Source organism: Labeo rohita, chromosome 19, assembly GCF_022985175.1.
Source record: "Labeo rohita strain BAU-BD-2019 chromosome 19, IGBB_LRoh.1.0, whole genome shotgun sequence".
In the NCBI taxonomy this organism is placed as follows: domain Eukaryota; kingdom Metazoa; phylum Chordata; class Actinopteri; order Cypriniformes; family Cyprinidae; genus Labeo; species Labeo rohita.
The window spans coordinates 21,286,837-21,308,042 of NC_066887.1; the positions used below are offsets into that span (position 1 = coordinate 21,286,837).

The following is a 21,206-nucleotide window of genomic DNA, read 5'->3' on the forward strand; positions in this document are numbered from 1 at the left end:
TCTGCTTTAAATCACTCAGAAGACAACGCAGGCAGAGCGCTGTACATCTACGCATCCTTCCATTTCTTAAATTAGCCACCTTAAGCTTCGAGATACCGCCCCCAATTTCAGTGTCGGTACGGAGCCGCCAGGCCGGGACAGAGACGGAGAGAGAGCCCTCGGCCATGGAAGCGCTCGGACCCGGTAAGTGCTAAAAATTGAGCCGTGTGACAGCGTAGTGCGGGCCGTTGCGTTGCCTCACCAGGGCCCGCGGTTGCGCGCTGTTTAGGCCTCGACGGAAAAAACGAAAACAATCCCCCTTTCACGCTACGGCCGCTTGTCAAAACCGTTCTAACGACAAAAAGCGGTTGATAATCACACTCAGCCTCGGTGAACGAGTTTTTGGTAAGCCAACAAGTGTGTGTTTATTACTGAATGAGCGTTAAATGGTTCTAGTCCAGTGCGGAAGACAGGACGGCATTGTGTGGTGGTGGGGATTTAACCACACGCATCTTTCTTCCGCGTCTGCCGTGAACAAGCCTACATAATAAAAACACGTCCTTTATTTTACAAATGACACATTTTTAATGTTTTTTCCTCCGGCGTTTTGATTTCCAACTGTACAAATATCGTTCTGAATGTGTTGTGCGAGCTTGAAACGCAAATAGAACGCTTGCGTGCGGTGTAGTTGATAGTCGCACGGATGTTTTTTTTCTCTCCCTGTTTTTTTTTTTTTTAATGTTGGCGCTTTGTGTGATCCCCATGTGCGTTTGTTTATGCCTAAATGCTGACCATGCCAGAGGATAACGATTGACAGGACTTTAAGCGCCAATGTCACGTACCTAACTGTGCCAGCGACCAGCCGTTGTCACTGTAAAAATGAACTCGCTGACCTCTCGTAAATTGGTTTAATTATGATCTTAGACCATTAGATGCATGAGAATTAAGCGATGTTGGTACAATATAATTTTTTTTTGAGAGCTAGTTCGCTTTGACTTATTCACACGGCCATGCATTTGTTTTCACGTTGTGTGTTAATGCATCAGTGCTTTTGAAAACATCTGACGTCTTCTTGTCTGAGATGATGCTTTTGATTAACCTTGCAGGTCTTCTGGCTCATTAACTTCATTTTTGTTCAATCGGTATTGTCTGTAATCGCATTTGTTTATTTGGACAAAAGTGGAAGCCATATAAATGAGTCTTAATTAGCAATTTGTTATAGAGCACGCTTAATAAGGAAATGAATAAGGTGCATGTTATAACAAAGATTGTTTTTAAAAAGCAAACATTTGCCCTGTAATGTAATGTCTATTTTTCAGCTGTGAGGTCAGGCAATGCCAAAGATCTGCCATCAAAGCTCTGTACGCTTGTGTTTGTTGACATTCTGTGGCGGAGTCTTGTGGCCTCTGCCAACCAACATCAGCATTGTTTTTATCTGTAACTGCAAAATAAGGTTTTAAAAGTCAACATGGAGTCATATTTGACCCTAATGGACCCATATTTCTGGATTGACAACAGTTTATAGATAAAAGCAAATTTTGATATTGTTGCAGTCTTGCATTGTTGGATTTTAATTGTAATTTTATTTGCTAATCTAAAACTAAGAGTAAATGTATGAAAGATTAATGGCTGGACAAGCAGCTCTTGTGTTTGGCAAGCTACAACCTCTTACAGATCTGGATTCATTGATTGTGTCTGCGGTGTGTGATTGAGTATGCAATTATCATGGATCCTGCATATCTTTGTCATGTCTAGCATCCGCTGTGTAATCCAGGTGATCTGCCTGTGTCATGAGACTCAATGTCATTACTGAGTCATCACTTAGTCCAGCTGCCCCACAGTTTAAGCCTATCATGCCATTTAGCTCTCAGCATGACACTTTTAGCCTGTTGTCCCCCAGTACATGTGGGATACATTTTGAAATTTTCCTTTTTTGTGGCCTAATTACAGGATTAATTACACAATCTTCTTGTTGACATTCCCAGCGGAGTGTAAAAAAAAAAAAGTGCCTTCTTGATTTTTATTTAATTGCCATGTTTAGAGTTGCATAGTACTATTCCTTTGCACAATATTCAGATTTTCTGCATGCATAAAAGGCATAGATAACCTTTTATGTTTGTCAAAATATAGTATCCCACACACATTAGGTTTTTTCCATTACTGCTTTGAATGAACCAGAATTTTAACAATGTCATTTTAATTGATTATTTGTGTTATGATATTTTAAACACCATTAAATTAAAAACTAAAAAAGTTAAGGCCTTAAAATGTCTTAAATCAAAGCAGAAAGTCTTAAATTTATGACGTCATGGCATTAAATATTAAATGCACCAGAGTTTTCAGTTTTCAGAGTTGTTGTTTTTTTTTTTTTTGTTTGTTTGTTTTATTTATTTATTTATTTATTTTTGACTGATTTCTCATAAAACAAGACTTGTTTTCTTATTTCGTTTTGTAAATGCGTTTTAAGAGTCTTTATACATTGGGGAAAAATATTTACACTTTTTTTTTATTAGTAAACAATCCAAAATTTTTTTTGTTTTTTTGGAAAAAAGAAAGTAATGGCGATCAGTTGGAAGTTGTTCTTTCAAACTGTAAAGCATTGCTAATGCAAGGCATTTATATTTAGAGAATATATTGATGTATTGTTGCATGCAATTTATTCCTTGAATGTTTAATTACTTGATCTTTAAAAAGGTCTTAAGGCTTAAATTTATCTACTTTAGGCCTGCAGGAACCCTGTACGTAGACAGTGTATGCATAACAGTATTCAGCAGATGCTAATATGGTATTCCATTATGAACAATGCCTTTACACTTTAAATGACTGCTACACCATCAGGCAGTTGTTTCTTCTGTCTTTTGTTCATGAATTGCTTTACTCCTAATGCAATTGAAGGCATCAGGACGCCACAGAAAGCTCAGGCTCGATAAGACCGTGATTTCAGACTGAAGGCAGTAGCTGCCCACTTTTAGCGATCGTGTCTGACACTCCATCTTGGTGTGAAGTGTAACAGCTGAGTGGCCTATATATAGAGTCCTCTTGGTTTTTGATGAATGCTGGTTTTCCCCCAACTCCACCCCAGCCGTGTTCATGCTATAGTTCAGAGCGCTTTGTTGGTGTTGTGGAGGGGGAGCCATAGGCAGGCAGTATGTGGAAGGGATAAGAGAAAGCGGTTATAGAGGCTCCCAATTGTTCTTCCTGCCGCTTGGCTTGCTAACTGGAGCGTGTAGGTCTTTGAGGGGCTTAGACCCCTGCAAACCACAGCAGTTTGACAAAAGCATACATCATATCACTCTGATGAGCCTCAATAGCCATCTATCCCTCAAAAAATGTTGTAAATTTTGAAATAAGGAAGTGAATGTCTGTTGCGTAGTTTGAAGCTGTTTCAGCTTATCAGTGTCTATTTGGATTAAACGGAAAGAGAACAGAAAAAACAGAATGTTTTCAGTATAGAATTTACTTATGGTTTGGGTGGGTTGTGATGGCGTCATCCCACATCGCAGTCTCCCCCTTCACAGATGACCCTACTGTCGTCTGTCTGCAGTGGACACAAAGTCTTTTGTCTGATAGTTTGTGTGGGGCTTGCTGGAGGCGGGACATTAATGATTGGCTATTGTTGAGGTTTTTTTTTTTTTTTTTTTTTTTTTTTTTTTTATCCCATTGGTGGGTTAAAGGTCAAGGTGGATGTCGTGTCGCCTTGTTAAGTTGTTTGTATCTCTGTCATTGTCTGTTCTTCGGACATTCTCCATATTGTTGTTCCATGAAAGAAAAGGGCACGTCAGTGTATGGCATATGTCAGATCAGATCTCAGTCAGTAGGCACTGCTATGTTAAGTGAAGGTTCAGCCTTTTGGCTTCATCTAAACAAAATGATTGCTTCTTCCAGGCCCGCCTGCCCCTACCTCCCTCTTCCAACCACCACGCCGGCCCGGCTTGGGTACGGTGGGGAAGCCGATTCGCCTGCTGGCCAATCACTTCCAGGTGCAGATCCCCAAGATCGACGTCTACCATTATGACATCGACATCAAGCCTGAAAAGCGACCCCGCCGGGTCAACAGGTGAGTCTTTTTATTTATACCCATTTGTTTATTCTGAATTGTTATCTTTCAGTATTTAGATGGTCAGAGTTTATTTACAGTAGTAATCCAAAATTTGGGGTCATTAAAGGATTGGTTCACTCCAGAATTAAAATTTCCTGATAATTTATTCACCCCAACCCTGTGCTTATAATGTGAATGTGCAATGTTCAGCGCCCTTTACAAAAAAGGTAAAACAACGATGTTGGACAATGTTGAAGTTGGAGGAGAAAATGAGACGGATGTGAAGAACTAACTACATATACAGTGTTTTTTTTTTTTGTGTGTGTTTTTTTTTTTTTAAATGACTAATCGTTTGGCTAGATGAGACCCTTATTCCTAGTCTGGGATCATATAGAGCCTGCAATTTGGAGCTTCAACCCATTGAAAAGTCCTGGAATGTTTTCCTCAAAAACCTTAATTTCTTTTCGACTGAAGAAAGAAAGACACAAACATCTTGAATGATATTTATCAGGAAATTTTAATTGTGGAGTGAACTAATCCTTTAACACTTTAACTATTTTTGATAGAACTCTTATGCTCACCAAGGCTCCATTTATTTATTATTTTGCTTAAAATTCCATTACTCCAGTTTAATGATCCTGCAGAAATCTTGAAAATTTTCAATTATCATTCTGAATTATCAATTGAACTTGATATTTTGAAAACAATTGAGCTCAAACAATTGAGTAAATAATAGTACTGACAGTGTGGTGTAAACATGGTTGAAGATGCAAAAAAAAAAAAGGAACAGAGGAACCAATTTAATTCAGTCATTTATGCTGGAACCGCTCTGATTGATTCAACCTCATGACTTCGATCTTTTGTTTCAAGCGATTTGCAAAAAAACAGATCAAATTAAAAGAGCCATTCATTTTCAATTTCAACATCACTTGTAATGATTTTAATATAGTGATATAGTGATGGGTGAAACAGCTTTTTAAAGCACCAAATTAGTCAAACCATTGTGTCGCAAAATGATTCACTGTTTTGAAGTGCTCTAATCAGATCGTGTATTGTGAATCATTTGTTTCAGATCAAGACTTTAAGTTGTGTATCGCGAATCATTTGATTTGATTGGAACTTTGTATATCGTGAATCATTTGTTTCAGGTTGGGACTTAAAATCGGGTGTCGTGCGTTATTTGATTTAGATCAGAAGGGATTCGTAAATCATTAAAAAAATTAAATAATTTAATAAAAAAATAAATAATGCACAAGTTGATGTCCCGATTTAAATCAAATGATTTGTGATCCGCGCTCAGAGTCCTGATCTGAAATTAAGGATGCGAATCATTATTCAGATCGGGACTTCAGAGCGTGTATCGCAAATCATTTGATTCAGATCGGGACTTCAGTGTGGGTTTGCAAATCATTTGTTTCATATCAGGATTTTTGAGTGATTTCACACATTATTTTTTTTATATATATATATATATATATATATATATATATATATATATATATATATATATATATATATATATATATATATATATATATATATATATATATATTAAACCATTAAGGCAGTGCACACAAAGTACACACAAATATAGTATAATTTGTAATACTTTTGAAGTAATACTTTGCATGTGCTTCTTTATTTTTGCCATTTTTATTAGTGTATATATTTTTTGTTTTGTTTTGATTTTTAGAATTTGAAATAGAAAACACAAGTGACATCTCTAAACTTTTTGAAAATCATGAAATTTCATTTTACAGTATCTGTACGAACCCTGTCACATGCTAATTTGGTACTCAAGAAAGATTTCTTACTATTATCAATTTTGAAAACAGTTGTTTTTGTGGAAACGAATATAAGATTCGAGTAGTAAGTTTAGATAAATCTTTTGTAGCATAATCCGTTTCATGCCACCTTTCTGAATAAAACCTTTAGCGGGGGAAAAAAAGTGTATTTATTTTGAGCATGTACTGTATGTGAAATGAACCGTACATGTGAAAATTGCTAATGTAATTAGCTGTAGGAAAAAAAAATGTAGTCAAATGAAATGGATTCAAGTGATTGTAATTTTGGGCTATTTTTTTTTATTCCATAGAGAGGTGGTGGACACGATGGTGAGACATTTTAAGATGCAGATCTTCGGGGACAGGCAACCTGGTTATGATGGCAAGAGGAACATGTATACGGCACATCCGCTACCTATCGGGAGAGACAGGGTAACCAAAGCATGATCAAATGCAGTATTTGTTTTTGTTCCGCAAATGTTTATAATAACATCCATGTGTTTAACTTCTAATTGCAAGAAGAAAAGCTCCTTTTAAAAATATACATTCTTGACATTTGATGCAGGTGGATCTGGAGGTGACGTTGCCAGGTGAGGGGAAGGATCAGACCTTCAAGGTGTCTCTGCAGTGGGTGTCAGTGGTAAGTCTGCAGATGCTCCTGGAAGCTCTGTCTGGTCACTTGAACGAGGTCCCGGAGGATTCTGTACAGGCTCTGGATGTCATCACTCGTCACCTGCCCTCCATGCGGTAAGCCGCAGTCTCTGAAATCCTGTTTGAAATCAAATTTTGGGTTGGCCTGAAATCATTCGCACTTTTTGATACAGGTACACTCCAGTCGGCCGTTCCTTCTTCTCACCACCGGAGGGGTACTACCACCCACTGGGAGGAGGGAGGGAGGTTTGGTTTGGTTTCCATCAGTCTGTCCGTCCAGCAATGTGGAACATGATGCTCAACATAGATGGTATGTTTTGCCTTCCAAAATCATTTCTTTCAATGTCTTTTTGTGCATCTTGAGAATATGCACAACTCTGCCCAGTTTAATTTTTTTTTTTTCCCCCACACTGCAGTGTCAGCTACAGCCTTTTACCGAGCCCAGCCTGTAATTGAGTTCATGTGTGAGGTTTTGGACATCCAGAACATCAACGAGCAGACCAAACCCCTCACAGATTCACAACGTGTCAAGTTCACCAAGGAGATCCGAGGTGAGGGGTGAAGCATGTTGCTGTGAAATGGTTCCTAATGTCATTTAGCTCAAATTTAGTTTACAGTACCAATCAAAAGTTTGAGGGTGGTAAGATATCCATGTTTTATTTTTTTTAAAAGTGTTTTATGCTCACCAAGGCTACATTTTATTTGCATAAAATTTATTCCCGTGATAGGGAAATCTGAATTTTCAGCAGCCATTACTCCAGTCTTCACTGTCACATGATCCTTCATAAATTGTCTAATGATTTAGTGCTCAAAAACACTTTTCAGTGTTGAAAACAGTTGTACTGCTTAATATTTTTGTGGAAACTGTTTTTTGGAAACTGTTAATTTAATATTAATAATACTTTTTTAATAATAAATATTAATTTCTTAAAACAAAAAAATCTTACCGACCCCAAACTTTTGAGCGGTGGTATATGTTGCGCCACCTCAAGGGCCAAGACTGCTTCAGTTGCTTTCATTTGTGGTTATGTAGTAAATTGCTGAGTTATCAACGTGTGTTTAGGACTGAAAGTGGAGGTCACACACTGCGGCCAGATGAAGAGGAAGTACCGTGTGTGCAATGTCACACGCCGCCCAGCCAGCCATCAGACGTTAGTGCTTTTTTTTTTTTTTTTTTTACATTTTTACCAGTGTTTGCAAAATTTGCTGTAAAATGTAGTTAAAGAGCTCATGAAGCTCATCATAAAGCTCATAATAAAGATTTTTACATTAAAAACATCATAATGTAGAAGCCATAGGCTATTTTCTGTCCTGTTTTGACCCACCCACCCCCCACCCCATCAGAACGCTCTGTGTGGTGGATTGTAGACTCTAAAGTGAATGGCCACTGCTATGAACAGCTATGAACTGCTTGCAGTGTTTGACAGCCTACATCCTTCGTAGATGGACGCTGCTGTGATTTAGGTCAAAAACGCATAAATATACAGTGCATATCAAACGATTTGTAATAACAGACAAAGCAATAGACCAATTTGGAGTAGACATCACAGTTACATCACTTGCAGCTATGCACGCTTTGTGGTGGCAGAAAAACACTGGTAACAAGTGGAGGAAGAGATAAAATGTATTGTGCCTTTGGATGTCAAATGCAAATAATTTTTATAGAATAATGTCATCAAAGACGTCATTTGAAGCTAAACACAGACATTTAAATAGACAGACTAGTGGATGAAACCTGTTAATTACCCTACTTTTTAAAGCTTAAATTTGATTTAAACAATAGGTCTAGGTAATATTCACATAAGCAGTTAATGGGGAACACATATTAGCCCTACAGTTACAGCAGTAAATACTAATTAAACCTATGACATTTCACATTTACCTATTTTGTCTCACAATTCTGACTTTTTTTTTTCTCACAAATGCAAGTTTATATCTTGTACAACTTTACAACTTGATTTAATTCAACAATAGTGAGTTTGTCAATTCTAATGGACAAAAAAGGCAGAAGTGTGGGATATAAACTCAAAAGAGAGAATTTTTTTTTTTGGTGAGATAGAATTTTAGAATTGTGAGAATAAAGTCAAAATTTTGAAATATAAACTCAAATGTACATTTTTAATTCTTTTATTTCATGGTTTCCATAGACTGCCGCTTAAATTGTCATTTTCTGCCACCAGATAGGCTCCGCCCCCCCAAAAAACATCATCATTGTTTGCAAACACCAAATTTGTCTATAGTAACCACATAATAAAAACAGTTACTCACTCTTGTGTATTGCCACATTACTGTCAGATCCAATATAGTCGGCACAGCATCTTTTAGTTTTAATCTTTCTAAAAATCCTGTTGAATTGTACCTTGCTGGTGATTGAATGTGCGGTAAAATGAAGCGAACAAAGGACCAAGTTCTTACTGACGTGGTCTGAAACTTCATTAAAAATAAAGTTTGTCCACTCTTTCCTAATGTTGGGATCAGAAGGAGGGCAGTGCAAAAATTATTTTTCCACAACTTTGACCTTGGTGTCTTCAGAGCCATTTTTATCATTTGGTTTCTGTGTAGACCTGCTTTTGCCTCTCTTGTTATTTACCTACTACATGTGCAAATCGGTGGGCGGGGCTAAACGCAGCGACGTAGAAGCAGGCATTGATTTTCTTCTGCGGAGGCGGTTTTTAGCCACACTTGCGTCATAGTGGCACATTCCATGACCTGTCATTTGGACAGATTGGTTTCAAGCTGTTTTTAGACCAATGATAAAGTTTTGAGTTCTAAAACTTACAGGATGTTTTTATAGTCCAGTGACCTCTTATATGTAAAAAAAATCATTTTTGATTTTCAATTTTGATTTCTCAAGTTCATGACCCATTTAAGTGTTTAAAATTCTATTTATGGGTTGTTATATACTCACCAGGGATTTCCGTTTTCCTCTTTGTGCAGATTTCCTTTGCAGCTCGAGAACGGACAAGCGATGGAGTGCACCGTTGCCCAGTATTTCAAACAAAAGTACAGCCTGCAGCTCAAATACCCCCACCTGCCCTGCCTCCAGGTGGGGCAAGAACAGAAGCACACCTATTTACCCCTTGAGGTAAGAGACGTGCCAATCATATCAAGTGTTTTCCTGGCTTTCACATGTTTCACACGTTGACTCATGTTTTGTGTCCTTCATAAAGGTTTGTAACATAGTGGCAGGACAGCGCTGTATAAAGAAACTAACAGATAACCAGACCTCGACCATGATTAAAGCTACGGCCCGCTCAGCCCCAGACAGACAGGAAGAGATCAGCAGACTGGTGAGTGGCACTTGTTGAAAAATGAGTGAGATAAATCACAATGCTCAATATGGCAGCAGTACAAAGAGAAGTCCAGCCTTATGGTTAAAAGAGCCAATTCCTTTGTTTAAAAAAAAAAATCTTTCAGGTCAAAAGCAACAGCATGGTGGGCGGGCCAGACCCTTACCTGAAAGAGTTCGGCATCGTGGTGCACAATGACATGACAGAGGTGACTGGGCGGGTCCTCCCAGCGCCCATGCTTCAGTATGGGGGCCGGGTGAGTACAGACACTGGGAGGGACTGTAGCAGGGTGAGTACTGGGGCTCGGGTGCAGGGTGAGTACGGGTGGGCTGGGAGCAATGGCATGTGTGTACGTGGGTGTGTTTGAGTGTTGTCGTGGGATGAATGGACTAACCAAAGGAATGACGATCAGACTCCACTGGTGTGTTTTTTGGCCAATGCTGTTCAGCATCAACTATTTATTTCAACATCTCAGGAAATCTTCTTGAGGAACTCAAGTCTAATGCGTTTTTTTTTTTTTGTTGTTTTTTGTTTTTTAGACTACTGTTGCTATTGTTTAAAATGACAAATTTTAACTTCCACAAATGATTGTAAGATGTTACACCTGTAGAGAAGCATCATCATTGTTCATCTAACAATTGTTTAAATGAATCTACCATTAGAGTCTTATCTTCATTCCTGTGAGATAACTTTTTGAGGGATTGCTCTCTCTTTGCAAACAGTTGTTTGTTTGTTTGTTTGTTTGTTTGTTTTTTTTGGTTAAATTGGAAAAACTATTGTATGTAAAGAGATGCAATCTCATGTCTTTGCTACTAAATTTCACTTAATCACTGTCACTTATACCATGTCAACTTATACTATGCACTAAATATGGGAGCAGTCAATATTGTCACTGTGATTAATTTTTGTTTATGAGCTCAACTGAAAATTCTGACATCTTGCTTGTGTGCTTGTAATGAGTGCTTTTAATCTAAATGTATTTTCAGACGCTCCAGTCTTCAGGGTCTTTTATATAATATATTATATTATATTATATTTTAATATATTACATTTATATTACGTTATATTATATTAAAGAGAGAATACCCACAACAATGAAAATTCTGTCATTAATTACTCACCTTCATGTCATTCCAAACATGTAAGACCTTTGTTTATCTTTGGAGCACAAATTATTGTTATTAATCTTATTGATGAAATCTGGAAGTTTTCTGACCCTGCATAGACAGCAATGCAACTGACACATTCAAGAAAGGTAGTAAGAACATAATTAAAGTAGTCCATGTGACATCAGTGGTTCAACTGTAATGTCATGAAACTATGGGAATACTTTTTGTGCACAAAGAAAACAAAAATAACTTTATTCAACAATTTATTCTCTTCTTGTATGCAAGGCACAGCGCATCTGGGTTCTGTGTCCAGGGTATGTACAAGGTGCTTAAAATGCTTGAAGTACTTGAATTTGACTTTTTGAAATGTAAGGCCTGGAAAACCCTTGAAAATAGCAATATTCCTGAATAGGTACTTGAAAAATGCTTGAATAATTGAAAGACCAATGTGTCTATAAGTGTTTTTTCCCCCCCCCCCAATTAGCACTTCTCTTTTCATTCAAAATTCAACAATTTAAAAAAACATCATACTTTTTTTTTTTTTTTTTTTTTTTTTTTAAGTACTTATTTCAGTAAATTCTGTAAAACTATTGAGCTACGCCAGTAGTAGTACTGACAGTTTTGTGTAAACGTGGATAAAGATGCAGAAAAAAAGAACCAGTTGAGTGACGTTCATTTTAAGCGATTCACTAGCAAAAACCAGATCAAATTAAAAGAGCCATTCATTTTTGAATTTCTACATCACTTGTAATGACTTTAAAAAAAAAAAAAAAAAAAAGCATGTACAGTGATGGGTGAAGCAAAGCTTTTCGAAATTCCAGATCAGTTAAACCATTGCGACCCAAAATGATTCACTGTTTCGAAGTGCTCCAATTGAATCACAAATCATTTGATTTAGATCGGGATGTCGGAGCAGGTTTGCAAATCACTTGATTCAGATGGGGACTTCAGATCGTGTATCGCGAATCATTTGATTTAGATCGGAACTTCGAAGTGGGTTTGTACGGTGACCAGGAGGGGACACCTTCGGTTCACTTAAGTTTGTCGTGGCCACGACATATCAGCTCGTGGGAATGTCATATTATGTCGTGGCCACGAGATGCTGTGATGAGGGAACGACATCCATTTCTCGTGGCCACGTCTTATGTTGAGGAAACAACATGCGCTTCTCATGGCCACGAGTTTAATGCGTAAACAAACCTGCGTGACCATAGTAACCCGGGATTATCAGAGATAGATTTATTTATATTTTATTTTGAATTAAGGAATTATTATATCAATTATTATAGAAATTAATACAATATTAAATGATAATATTATGCAATGCTAACTATGCGAATGTTGTCTGTGCGCGATGTAGACAGCATTCAAAAGAAGTTGATCATTAATAAATATTACATAAAGTATATCAAATAGTCCTACAAACATTTCATGCATCCCACAGTCTTGTAAGTCCATTAACTGATCCTCTTTTTTTTTTTCTGTAATATTTGTATCATTCCTTTGTATTTATTTTTTTACCTTAATTTCTATCTCTTTGCTTAAAGTTTTGACTGTAAATAGTACTCCAAGACCTCATCTAAAATGCTTCATAAATCATTATTCAGATTGAGACTTTGCAGCACAAAGCGCGAATCATTTCATTTAGATCAGAACTTGAATATGGAAAAATTATTCTTGTATCTTTATAAAAGTATGGTTGAAACACTGTCACGTCAACTTAATGATGTCCTTACTACCTTTCTGAGCCTTGAACGCGGTATTTCGGTGCTCTCTATGCAGGGTCAGAAAGCTCTTGGAATTCATTAAAAATACCTTGTGTTCTGAAGATGGACGAAGGTCTTGCGGATTTGGAACAACAAGAGAATGAGTAATTAATGACAGAATTGTAATTTTTGTGGACCTTAAGAGTATTTCAACTTCAACTTTTATTTATATAGCACATTTAAATGCAATGTTCTTGCCCAAAATGCTTCACAAAATCAAGAAAACAAATAAAATACATACACAAACTTGCACACAAGTAAAACAAACATTTGTAAATGCTACAAATGTTGTCATAAGCCCTGAACACTGGAGCAGTTCTTTGTATTAAATTCAAATAACTCCTGTATTGCTATTTCAGATGCAATCCTCCTTGAATTAATGATTTTTGTTATTGCTCTAATTGACTTGCTTTACAGCTAATTTGTACTGCAGTGTTAGACTAAATTGGGTGTTTAACTAATGGGGAGTTTGGCAATGGGTTTTTTCTGCATAGTCTGCTTTCTGCTATTAGCCCAGGCCTGCCAGAGATGGGTTGGGTTTTACGGGAATGGGGTTGGCATTAGAGGGTATTTAGTAGAATGCGTATCTCGTGACGAGAACGAGGGGTTCACTAAGAGTGTAGGGACTCTCTCCCCAGAACAAGACTGTGGCTACACCCAACCAGGGTGTCTGGGACATGAGGGGAAAGCAGTTTTATGCGGGTATAGAGATCAAGGTGTGGGCCGTGGCCTGCTTCGCCCCTCAGAAACAATGCAGAGAAGATTTGCTCAAGTAAGGATTGCTCTCAACTATTTTTTTTTTTTTTTTTTTTTTTTTTTTTTTTTTAGATATAATTATAATTTTTCTTTAAGTCTGTCTTAATCTTCATCTTCACCTATGGTTTTCTTTAATGATGACGAAGACAAAATGTAAAAGACGCGTGATTAAATGATTTAAATTAAAAACCTTGTGATAAGCCTTTCATGTTGGAAAATTTGGTTTAAATTTGTTAGTTTTGACAAGGATATGGTTCTGAAAGCTTTTTCTTTTGTGTTTTTGTAGGAGTTTCACTGATCAGCTGCGCAAGATCTCCAAGGACGCAGGGATGCCCATCCAAGGTCAGCCCTGCTTCTGCAAATACGCCCAGGGGGCAGACAGCGTGGAGCCAATGTTCAAGCACCTCAAGATGTCTTATGTGGGACTACAGCTCATTGTAGTCATTCTGCCTGGAAAAACACCAGTCTATGGTAAAGAGAGCTCTTCTAGTGATAAAGCACAACAATAGTCAGAGAATTTGACAATGTGATCCTGAAGTTATTTTATGCCTCTTCAGCGGAAGTGAAGCGTGTGGGAGATACTCTGCTGGGAATGGCCACTCAGTGTGTTCAGGTGAAGAATGTGGTGAAGACGTCCCCTCAGACGCTGTCCAATCTCTGTCTGAAGATCAACGCCAAACTAGGGGGCATCAACAATGTGCTGGTGCCACATCAAAGGTGGGTTTTGGATTAGGGTTGTTTATGATGAGCTGAGATTGGTTTTCCTCTTTTGTGATTTCAGATTGTAATGTCAAGTGTACATGATTAGATTTGGGCCCAAACAATGCTTACATAAAATGTTCATTTTTAGTCCACTCAAAAAAACAAAACAAAAAACAACCATGTCACCTAGCAACAGGACTGACAATCATAGGCAATTTTAAAAAGCTTTAATGCATTGTCAACCTGGAAATTCCCTGAACAAAGAATGGAAACCATTCTGCCATTCTGTTCCTTTATATGTCTGTGTTTTCTTTCCATCAGGCCCTCTGTGTTCCAGCAGCCGGTCATCTTCTTGGGGGCAGATGTCACTCACCCACCTGCAGGCGATGGAAAGAAACCATCCATTGCGGCTGTGGTGGGAAGCATGGATGGGCACCCCAGCCGTTATTGTGCCACCGTGCGAGTGCAAACCTCACGCCAGGACCTGTCCCAGGAACAGTTCTACAGCCAGGAAGTCATCCAGGATCTCACCAACATGGTGCGAGAGCTCCTCATTCAGTTCTACAAGTCTACACGATTCAAGCCCACACGCATCATCTACTACCGCGGAGGAGTCTCTGAGGGCCAGATGAAGCAGGTGAGTCATCTGGAGGAGGTGCTTTGATTCACACTGAAGCTGCATTGATAATATTTGAAAGCAGATTTTATTTGAATGGAATAAAATATAATATAAAGATGGTTGAATTACCTGTTCAGTTTTTTTTCTTCAGGTAATATTGTTAATTTTCTTGTGCAGGTTGCCTGGCCAGAGCTGATCGCCATCAGGAAAGCTTGCATCAGTCTAGAAGAGGACTACAGACCAGGAATCACCTACATCGTAGTGCAGAAACGTCATCACACTCGACTCTTTTGCTCTGACAAAGCTGAAAGGGTGAGTTTCCAGTAGATGTTTTTTTTTTTGGACTTCTTCATCTGCTTATTAATGCTTACCAAGGCTGCATTTATTTGATCAAATACACTAAAGTAACATTTCAGCAGCCATTATTTCAGTCTTCAGTGCTGATTTGCTGCTTAAGATTCAGAAACATTCATTATAATCAATGTTGAAAACAATTGAGCTGCTTAATATTTTTGTGGAAATGGAGTGGTTTAAAAGAAACTCTGGGTATTAACACTTTTATGGCTTAATGTAAATTATATCTCTTACTGAAATATGAAAACTTACAAAGGAAAAATTAAAATGTACATTATTTTAAAAATCCACATTGTTTTATACATATTTTGGACTGTAGGGGGTGCCATTATTTCTATGAAGTGAGATTGTTGCACTGGATGAGGTATTGGCTCGACCTGTTGCTATTTTTACCACAGCACAGCTCTGAAAATAAAATACTGATACAATGCCACATTGTGCTGCCTTTGGTTGTAATTTTCAGCTGAAGGGCAGCAAAAGGAGCGATGCACTGCTTTCCTAGTGATAAAAAGAGAAGAAAAGAATGGGAAGATGCCTGTGGACAAATAAAATGTCCTCTCCATCGTCTCTCCGTTTTAGTCCTGATGTCTTAGAGGCTTTTTGTAGACCACAGCCACTGAAGAGTTTACAAATGGCGGAGACAAGAAATTATACATGCCATCCTGGCAGGATAAAAACGTGACAACACTTTTCATGATGCCGCGGCCACTGAAGTATCTAAGCACGGATTTCACTCGATATCTAGGGGTGTTTAGACTCCTTGTGGGGAAAAATCAATGGTACAGCGTTTGGTTTAAACCTACGCTTATATCCATCGCCACCTGTAAGCTCCTTCAGTAGCTGTGGTTATCGTATCGGTATTTTATTTATTTTTTTGAATTTTTCTTTTAAGGACAGTGGAGATATGACAGGAAGTGAGTGGGACAGAGAGAGGGGGACAGGGTTGGGAAAGGTCCACGAGGTGCAACTGTGCAATATGTCGGCACACTGCCCACAAGGCTGTTGGTGCCGACATTTTCGGAGGGAGTTTAGCTGTAAAAATAGCAACAGGTAGTCAGTAGCTTATCAAGTGCAAGCCTTTCACATCATTAAAATAATGGCATGCCCCCTCCCCCCTTTGTAAAAAAAAATAAAAAATAAAAAAAATAAAACTATCAAACTAAATGGATTTTTTTCAAATATTGTGAGTCTTTATGGGTTTTCTACTACATATTTCAGTAATAGACATAATTTGTTATATTAAGCTGTGCAAGTCTTAATACCCAGGGTTGCCTTTAATAAGACTTCTTCAGGGTGTTTTTGCTTGTTTTCCAACCTTTAAAGTGCCTCGTCGTTGGTTAAAAACAAAAACTGTGGTTTGCCATTTCTAACTGTCTAAGTGGGTGGTTGATAGTCAGAATATGTGTGGTAGACACGCAGAGCCGGACTTTTGTTCCATGTTTAAAGTCCCGATGCATATAAAGAAAAATATGAGATTTCAGTGTGGGTGGACAACTTAGAGCAACACACTTGTTACATAAACAAAGCATCAACAAAATCTTGTTTTTTAGGACATCAACATTTTAACTTTTCTAAATCTTGTATACAAATTTCTTTGACATAGGTCGGGAAGAGTGGCAATGTCCCAGCAGGCACTACAGTGGACAGCACCATTACACACCCCTCAGAGTTTGACTTCTACCTGTGCAGCCATGCTGGCATCCAGGTGAGTCACAGCGCAGTTGCTAATTTGTTAATTTCTCCATTTGTCCAGGATTTCACACATTTTCATTTCCTTTCCACAGGGCACAAGCCGTCCCTCTCACTATCATGTCTTGTGGGATGACAACTGTTTTACGGCTGACGAACTGCAACTGTTGACTTACCAGCTCTGCCACACCTACGTGCGCTGCACTCGTTCTGTCTCCATCCCCGCACCAGCCTATTACGCCCGGCTCGTGGCGTTCCGTGCCCGCTACCATTTGGTGGACAAAGACCATGACAGGTTATTAGCATATCATCATTATTCTGGAGTTCCTACGGGGTTTGGAAAAGTATGAAATTTTATTTCCAGAAGAAAACAGAGTATGGAAAAATATTTGTGTTTCCAGACTTTCGCCCCTATTTTTTATTTTTTTTTTTTTTATAATAGCAAATTACAAGTTTAATGAAAATACATTTATCGTACAAAAAGCGAGGTTATATGGCAGCTATATAGTGATTGTCAAATACGACTGAATGAATTCAAGGTGCACATTTTCATAATGCAAAATGCAGGTTATGAGCATTTTTGGTTTCATCTCCCTATATCCTTAGCACCGTATTACATAGCCTTAAGGATCTTTGCAAAAATAAAAAAAAAAATAGTCTGTGCACACAAGAAACCATTAAACTTAGCATATAAGATAATGCACACTGATCCACCTACTGTGCCATCAGCCCATTTATGTGGTGAGGTTTCTTAGCCGAAACAGACTATGCATTAAAGAGATCTAAGGCCTTAAAATATGGCATACTGCCCTAACGAAAGCCAAAAATTAAACACTTTTTCACAGTTCCAGTTTTTTTTTTTTTTTTTTTTTTTTTTTTTTAGACCCTTGAACTTGGCAAATTTTATGCCATCAGCTCGTTTTGTGTCTTTACTTTTTTCTCCACCATCACAGAGGATGTATTAAACTAGACATTAGGCATTGATATTAGAGGTACTACCTCTAATAAAAAAAAAAAAAGCCAAATTCACTCAAATTTTCTGATCTCTGTTAATTCATGTGCATCAATGCTCTCGTTTTATTCAAAGTAAGATGGCAGTGATGCACAAAGGAAATAGGTTATATAAAACTAGTAATTCTAATGCGTAAGCATGCAAAAAATTCTTGTGAATAGATTCTCAAGGGCACAAAAAAAAGTTTCTTGTGTGCATGTAAAAGTCTGTATTTTTTATTTATTTATTATTTGTTATTTTAGGGGCTCTGTATGTTGTCACTTTGAGAAAATGGGTGAAAAAAAAAAAAAAAAAAAAAAAATATATATATATATATATATATATATTTACAGATGACTCTACTAAATACCAAATATAAACCTGAAAATAATGCTCTATGAACCATTCATGTTAAATATGGTCTGAAAATTTACTAAGAGATTTGGAAAGTGCAAAAGTGTGGAATTGTGTAGGAACCCTGTTATTAACCTGGGATGTTCTTGTAAAGTTAAGTATTTTTACCGCAACTTGGAAAATAAAAATACTGATACAGTGGTGATAAATACAAGTGTTGGCTTAAACTGAATGCCGTACATTTAAATTTTTCCCCACAAGGAGTCAAAAATCCCCCTGGATATCAAGTGAAATCTGCACTGAGAAACTCCTACGGTGGCTGCGGCGTCATGACAAGCGTTGGCATGCCAGGATCCTGCCAGGATGGCATCTAGCGTTTCTTGTCTGTGCCGTTCGAAAGATCTTTCAGTAGCTGTGGTCTACTAAAAGCAGAAAGAACAAAGACGTGTGTCTTTTGAAAGTTTTATTTATCCACAGCCACCTTCCCATTCTTTTCTTCTCTTATCACTAGAAAAGCAGTGAAGATTTACATCACTTTTTCCTCATTGTGCTTCAACTGAAAATTACAGCCAAAAGCCTTGCAATGTGGCATCGTATCAGTATTTTATTTTCCGAGTTGTGTCCCAAGTTGTATTGTGGTAAAAACTCACTGATTGCAACATAAAAGTTAACAGATTTTAATGCTTCCTGTATCATTTTCTGTGTGCAGTGCTGAGGGCAGTCACGTATCAGGACAGAGTAACGGCCGAGACCCTCAGGCCCTGGCTAAGGCGGTCCAGATTCACTATGATACCCAGCACACTATGTACTTCGCCTGACGTCAACCAGCAGGAGACGCACTTCTACACTCCCTCTTCAATCTGTCTCTCTCTCTCTTCCCGTTTCTCTCTATCGCGTCTTCGTCTGCAGCAAAGCAGTTCTGAAGCCAGGGGGCCACGTGTCTGTCCAGTTGAAATTGGTCGGCCTCAGAAGAACCAACCTCTACCAGCAGTCCTGCACTGAGAGGCTTTTGGCCTCCAATGCACAGAAAAAAAAAATCAAATTGAGCCATTTTTAACTTTTCATTTCTTGTTTTGATTTTGAATGTCTTTTTAATTTGTAATATACACTGAGTGTGAGCAAACCTGCGCCATTGGTCAGGGCAGCTCTGGCTCTCTCAGCTAAGCTGGACTCTGTCTACTTTTACCTCAAGCCACCATTGGCTGAATCTTGTCACATGTCTTTTGGGGCGGGCGGGTTGGTGGGGAGGATCTTGCATGTCGGGGTGGGTGGGGTTTGACTTGGGTGGATTTGTTTTCCTCCTTTTTATGGTCGTATTTGGACTTTCTCCTCTCAGTCTTTTACAAACGAGGTGACCTGGGTATACATACCCATTACCCGCTCCCATTTTGTGTGTAAGTGTGAGTGTGTGTTTGTGTGAATGTGGGTTCGTGTGAATGTGGGTTCATGTCTCATGGCAGGCCACTGAATTGTAAAGGGAAATCTAGGAGCAAACTGCTGTAAATGCCTCTTCTTTTTTTATATTAACACACACATAGATATATAAAATATATAAATATTTACAGCTCTATAAGCATATTCCACTTGATGATCTAACAGGCTTTCATAAGCTGATGGTTTTGTGTAGCAGTAGCATTACCAATGGTCTCCTCCGTGACTGTTGGGCTTGTCGGACCTGGGCGAACAGGGCTTGGTACAGGTGCCATTCTGCCTGTGGCAAGACCGGAAACGCATGCGTCTTATTCAGATGGTTTTTTTACAGGGTTGAAAGGTATGGCCATTGCACAGTTACAGACGTTGCGCCAGCGTGCCGTCTGATAGGCTAGGCTTGCAACATACAGCACTCTCCCTTCTTTTATGCATTTATACATAAGATTCAAATCAGATTTGTAAGAGTTTAATATAAATGTTTTTTTGTGGTAAACTTTAACAGTTTGTTAGAGTAGATAATCGTCGTTCTTGTTGTTCTTAATGTTGATACTGATCAGTTGTCTGCAAACCGGTCGCATAATTGATCCAGGAGTCATTGTGGTTGTAAACGGAGGTTTTTTTTGTTTTGTTTTTTTTTTTAATATACAGCTTCATTTCTTTGTAGCGTTGTGGCAATGGTAATGAGGGCCCAGAATGCTTTGGTTTGTCCACTTACAGCCTTTTTTTATACGTTCGAATTGGTCAAAGAGTTTTGACTCATTTCTGTACCGAGTTGTTGGGGAAAAAACAAAGTTGAGTGACAAATCAGAACTTTTTGGGGGGGAAAATCTGCAGTTATATGAATTTTACACTTAAAGTGTGTTTATTACTTCTGTGTGTGTATATGAACTTGAATCTATAATATAAATCTGAATGAACTTTTTCTTGCATATTAAATATAGGACACCATACATTAAGACACACGAGCATAAGCACTGCCTTTGGACTGAACGGCACCGTCGGTGCAGTTTGAAGGGTCTCCAGCGTGCACGCCTCGTCAGGGGGGCCGCTCTGCAAAAACCCTTTTGTAATAAACCATCCGTAAAGCAGCAGGTTTGCTATGAATGAGTTTGAGCACCAGCCTGTCGTTGGCGTGGACGCTGGTCCCATGGAAGAAGAACAGGAAGTGGGCAAGGGCATCACATGCAATAAATTGGATTTAAGCGTCGATAGGTTACTCGATGTCACGGCTTCCAGAGTAGTATATGTGTGTGTCCTTTTTAGGCATTTTCGCTAAATTGTTACATGACGTTTAATTCCAGTTTCTATCATGAAATCATTGCAAAGCAATATAACCCAAAATCTAGAACAATTTAAAAGCTGTAATACTTTTTGTCGATGTGGCTGTTGGTTGGATTCCTATTGCCATTTGTGTTTATGTACTTATTTTGCTTGTATCAATCAGTGGGAATGTGCATATGGTGGACTAGCTCTTTAGGCTATGTGGAAAATTTTCAAATTTAAACTGTGCTCGCCTGCATGCCAGAGTATTGTTCTAATCTCCTATAAAATATTTATTATGGCGCGGAAGTGTTTTTTTTTTTTTTTTTTTTTTTTTTTTTAATGCGTAAAATCAATACAGTGAGACTGTTTTGAGTAGCGATGTTGTCCGGTCTCTTTTACACGATTTTAAAAACTTCACCAGTAACTCTG

At 38.2% G+C, this 21,206-nt stretch overlaps 1 protein-coding gene across 4 annotated transcripts; it reads left to right on the plus strand.

The window, feature by feature from the left end:
• The first annotated feature begins 6 nt into the window (after positions 1-6).
• Positions 7-21,115, plus strand: ago4 (argonaute RISC component 4). Of its 4 annotated transcripts, none has more exons than XM_051136264.1 (18): positions 7-183; positions 3,865-4,036; positions 6,114-6,234; positions 6,368-6,549; positions 6,627-6,763; positions 6,870-7,004; positions 7,517-7,604; positions 9,391-9,538; positions 9,624-9,743; positions 9,871-10,032; positions 13,242-13,390; positions 13,661-13,845; positions 13,932-14,091; positions 14,398-14,713; positions 14,873-15,007; positions 16,653-16,754; positions 16,834-17,033; positions 18,793-21,115. In XM_051136264.1, exons 1-18 carry the CDS (start codon positions 165-167, stop codon positions 18,899-18,901), a joined length of 2,640 nt encoding a protein of 879 aa, XP_050992221.1. In that variant the 5' UTR covers positions 7-164; the 3' UTR covers positions 18,902-21,115. The 4 variants fall into 4 exon arrangements, with proteins under 4 accessions (XP_050992221.1, XP_050992222.1, XP_050992223.1 ...); XM_051136265.1 differs by having other exon boundaries at positions 13,257-13,390; XM_051136266.1 differs by having other exon boundaries at positions 9,871-9,999.
• Positions 21,116-21,206: the final 91 nt, after the last annotated feature.

What these genes read in the sequence shown, in the direction of transcription:
- ago4 (XM_051136264.1), top strand. An exon ending in CGTCACCTGCCCTCCATGCG is followed by an intron (nt 6,550 to 6,626) that starts GTAAGCCGCAGT and finishes TTTTTGATACAG; the next exon opens with GTACACTCCAGTCGGCCGTT. An exon ending in CTGGGAGGGACTGTAGCAGG is followed by an intron (nt 10,033 to 13,241) that starts GTGAGTACTGGG and finishes CTAAGAGTGTAG; the next exon opens with GGACTCTCTCCCCAGAACAA.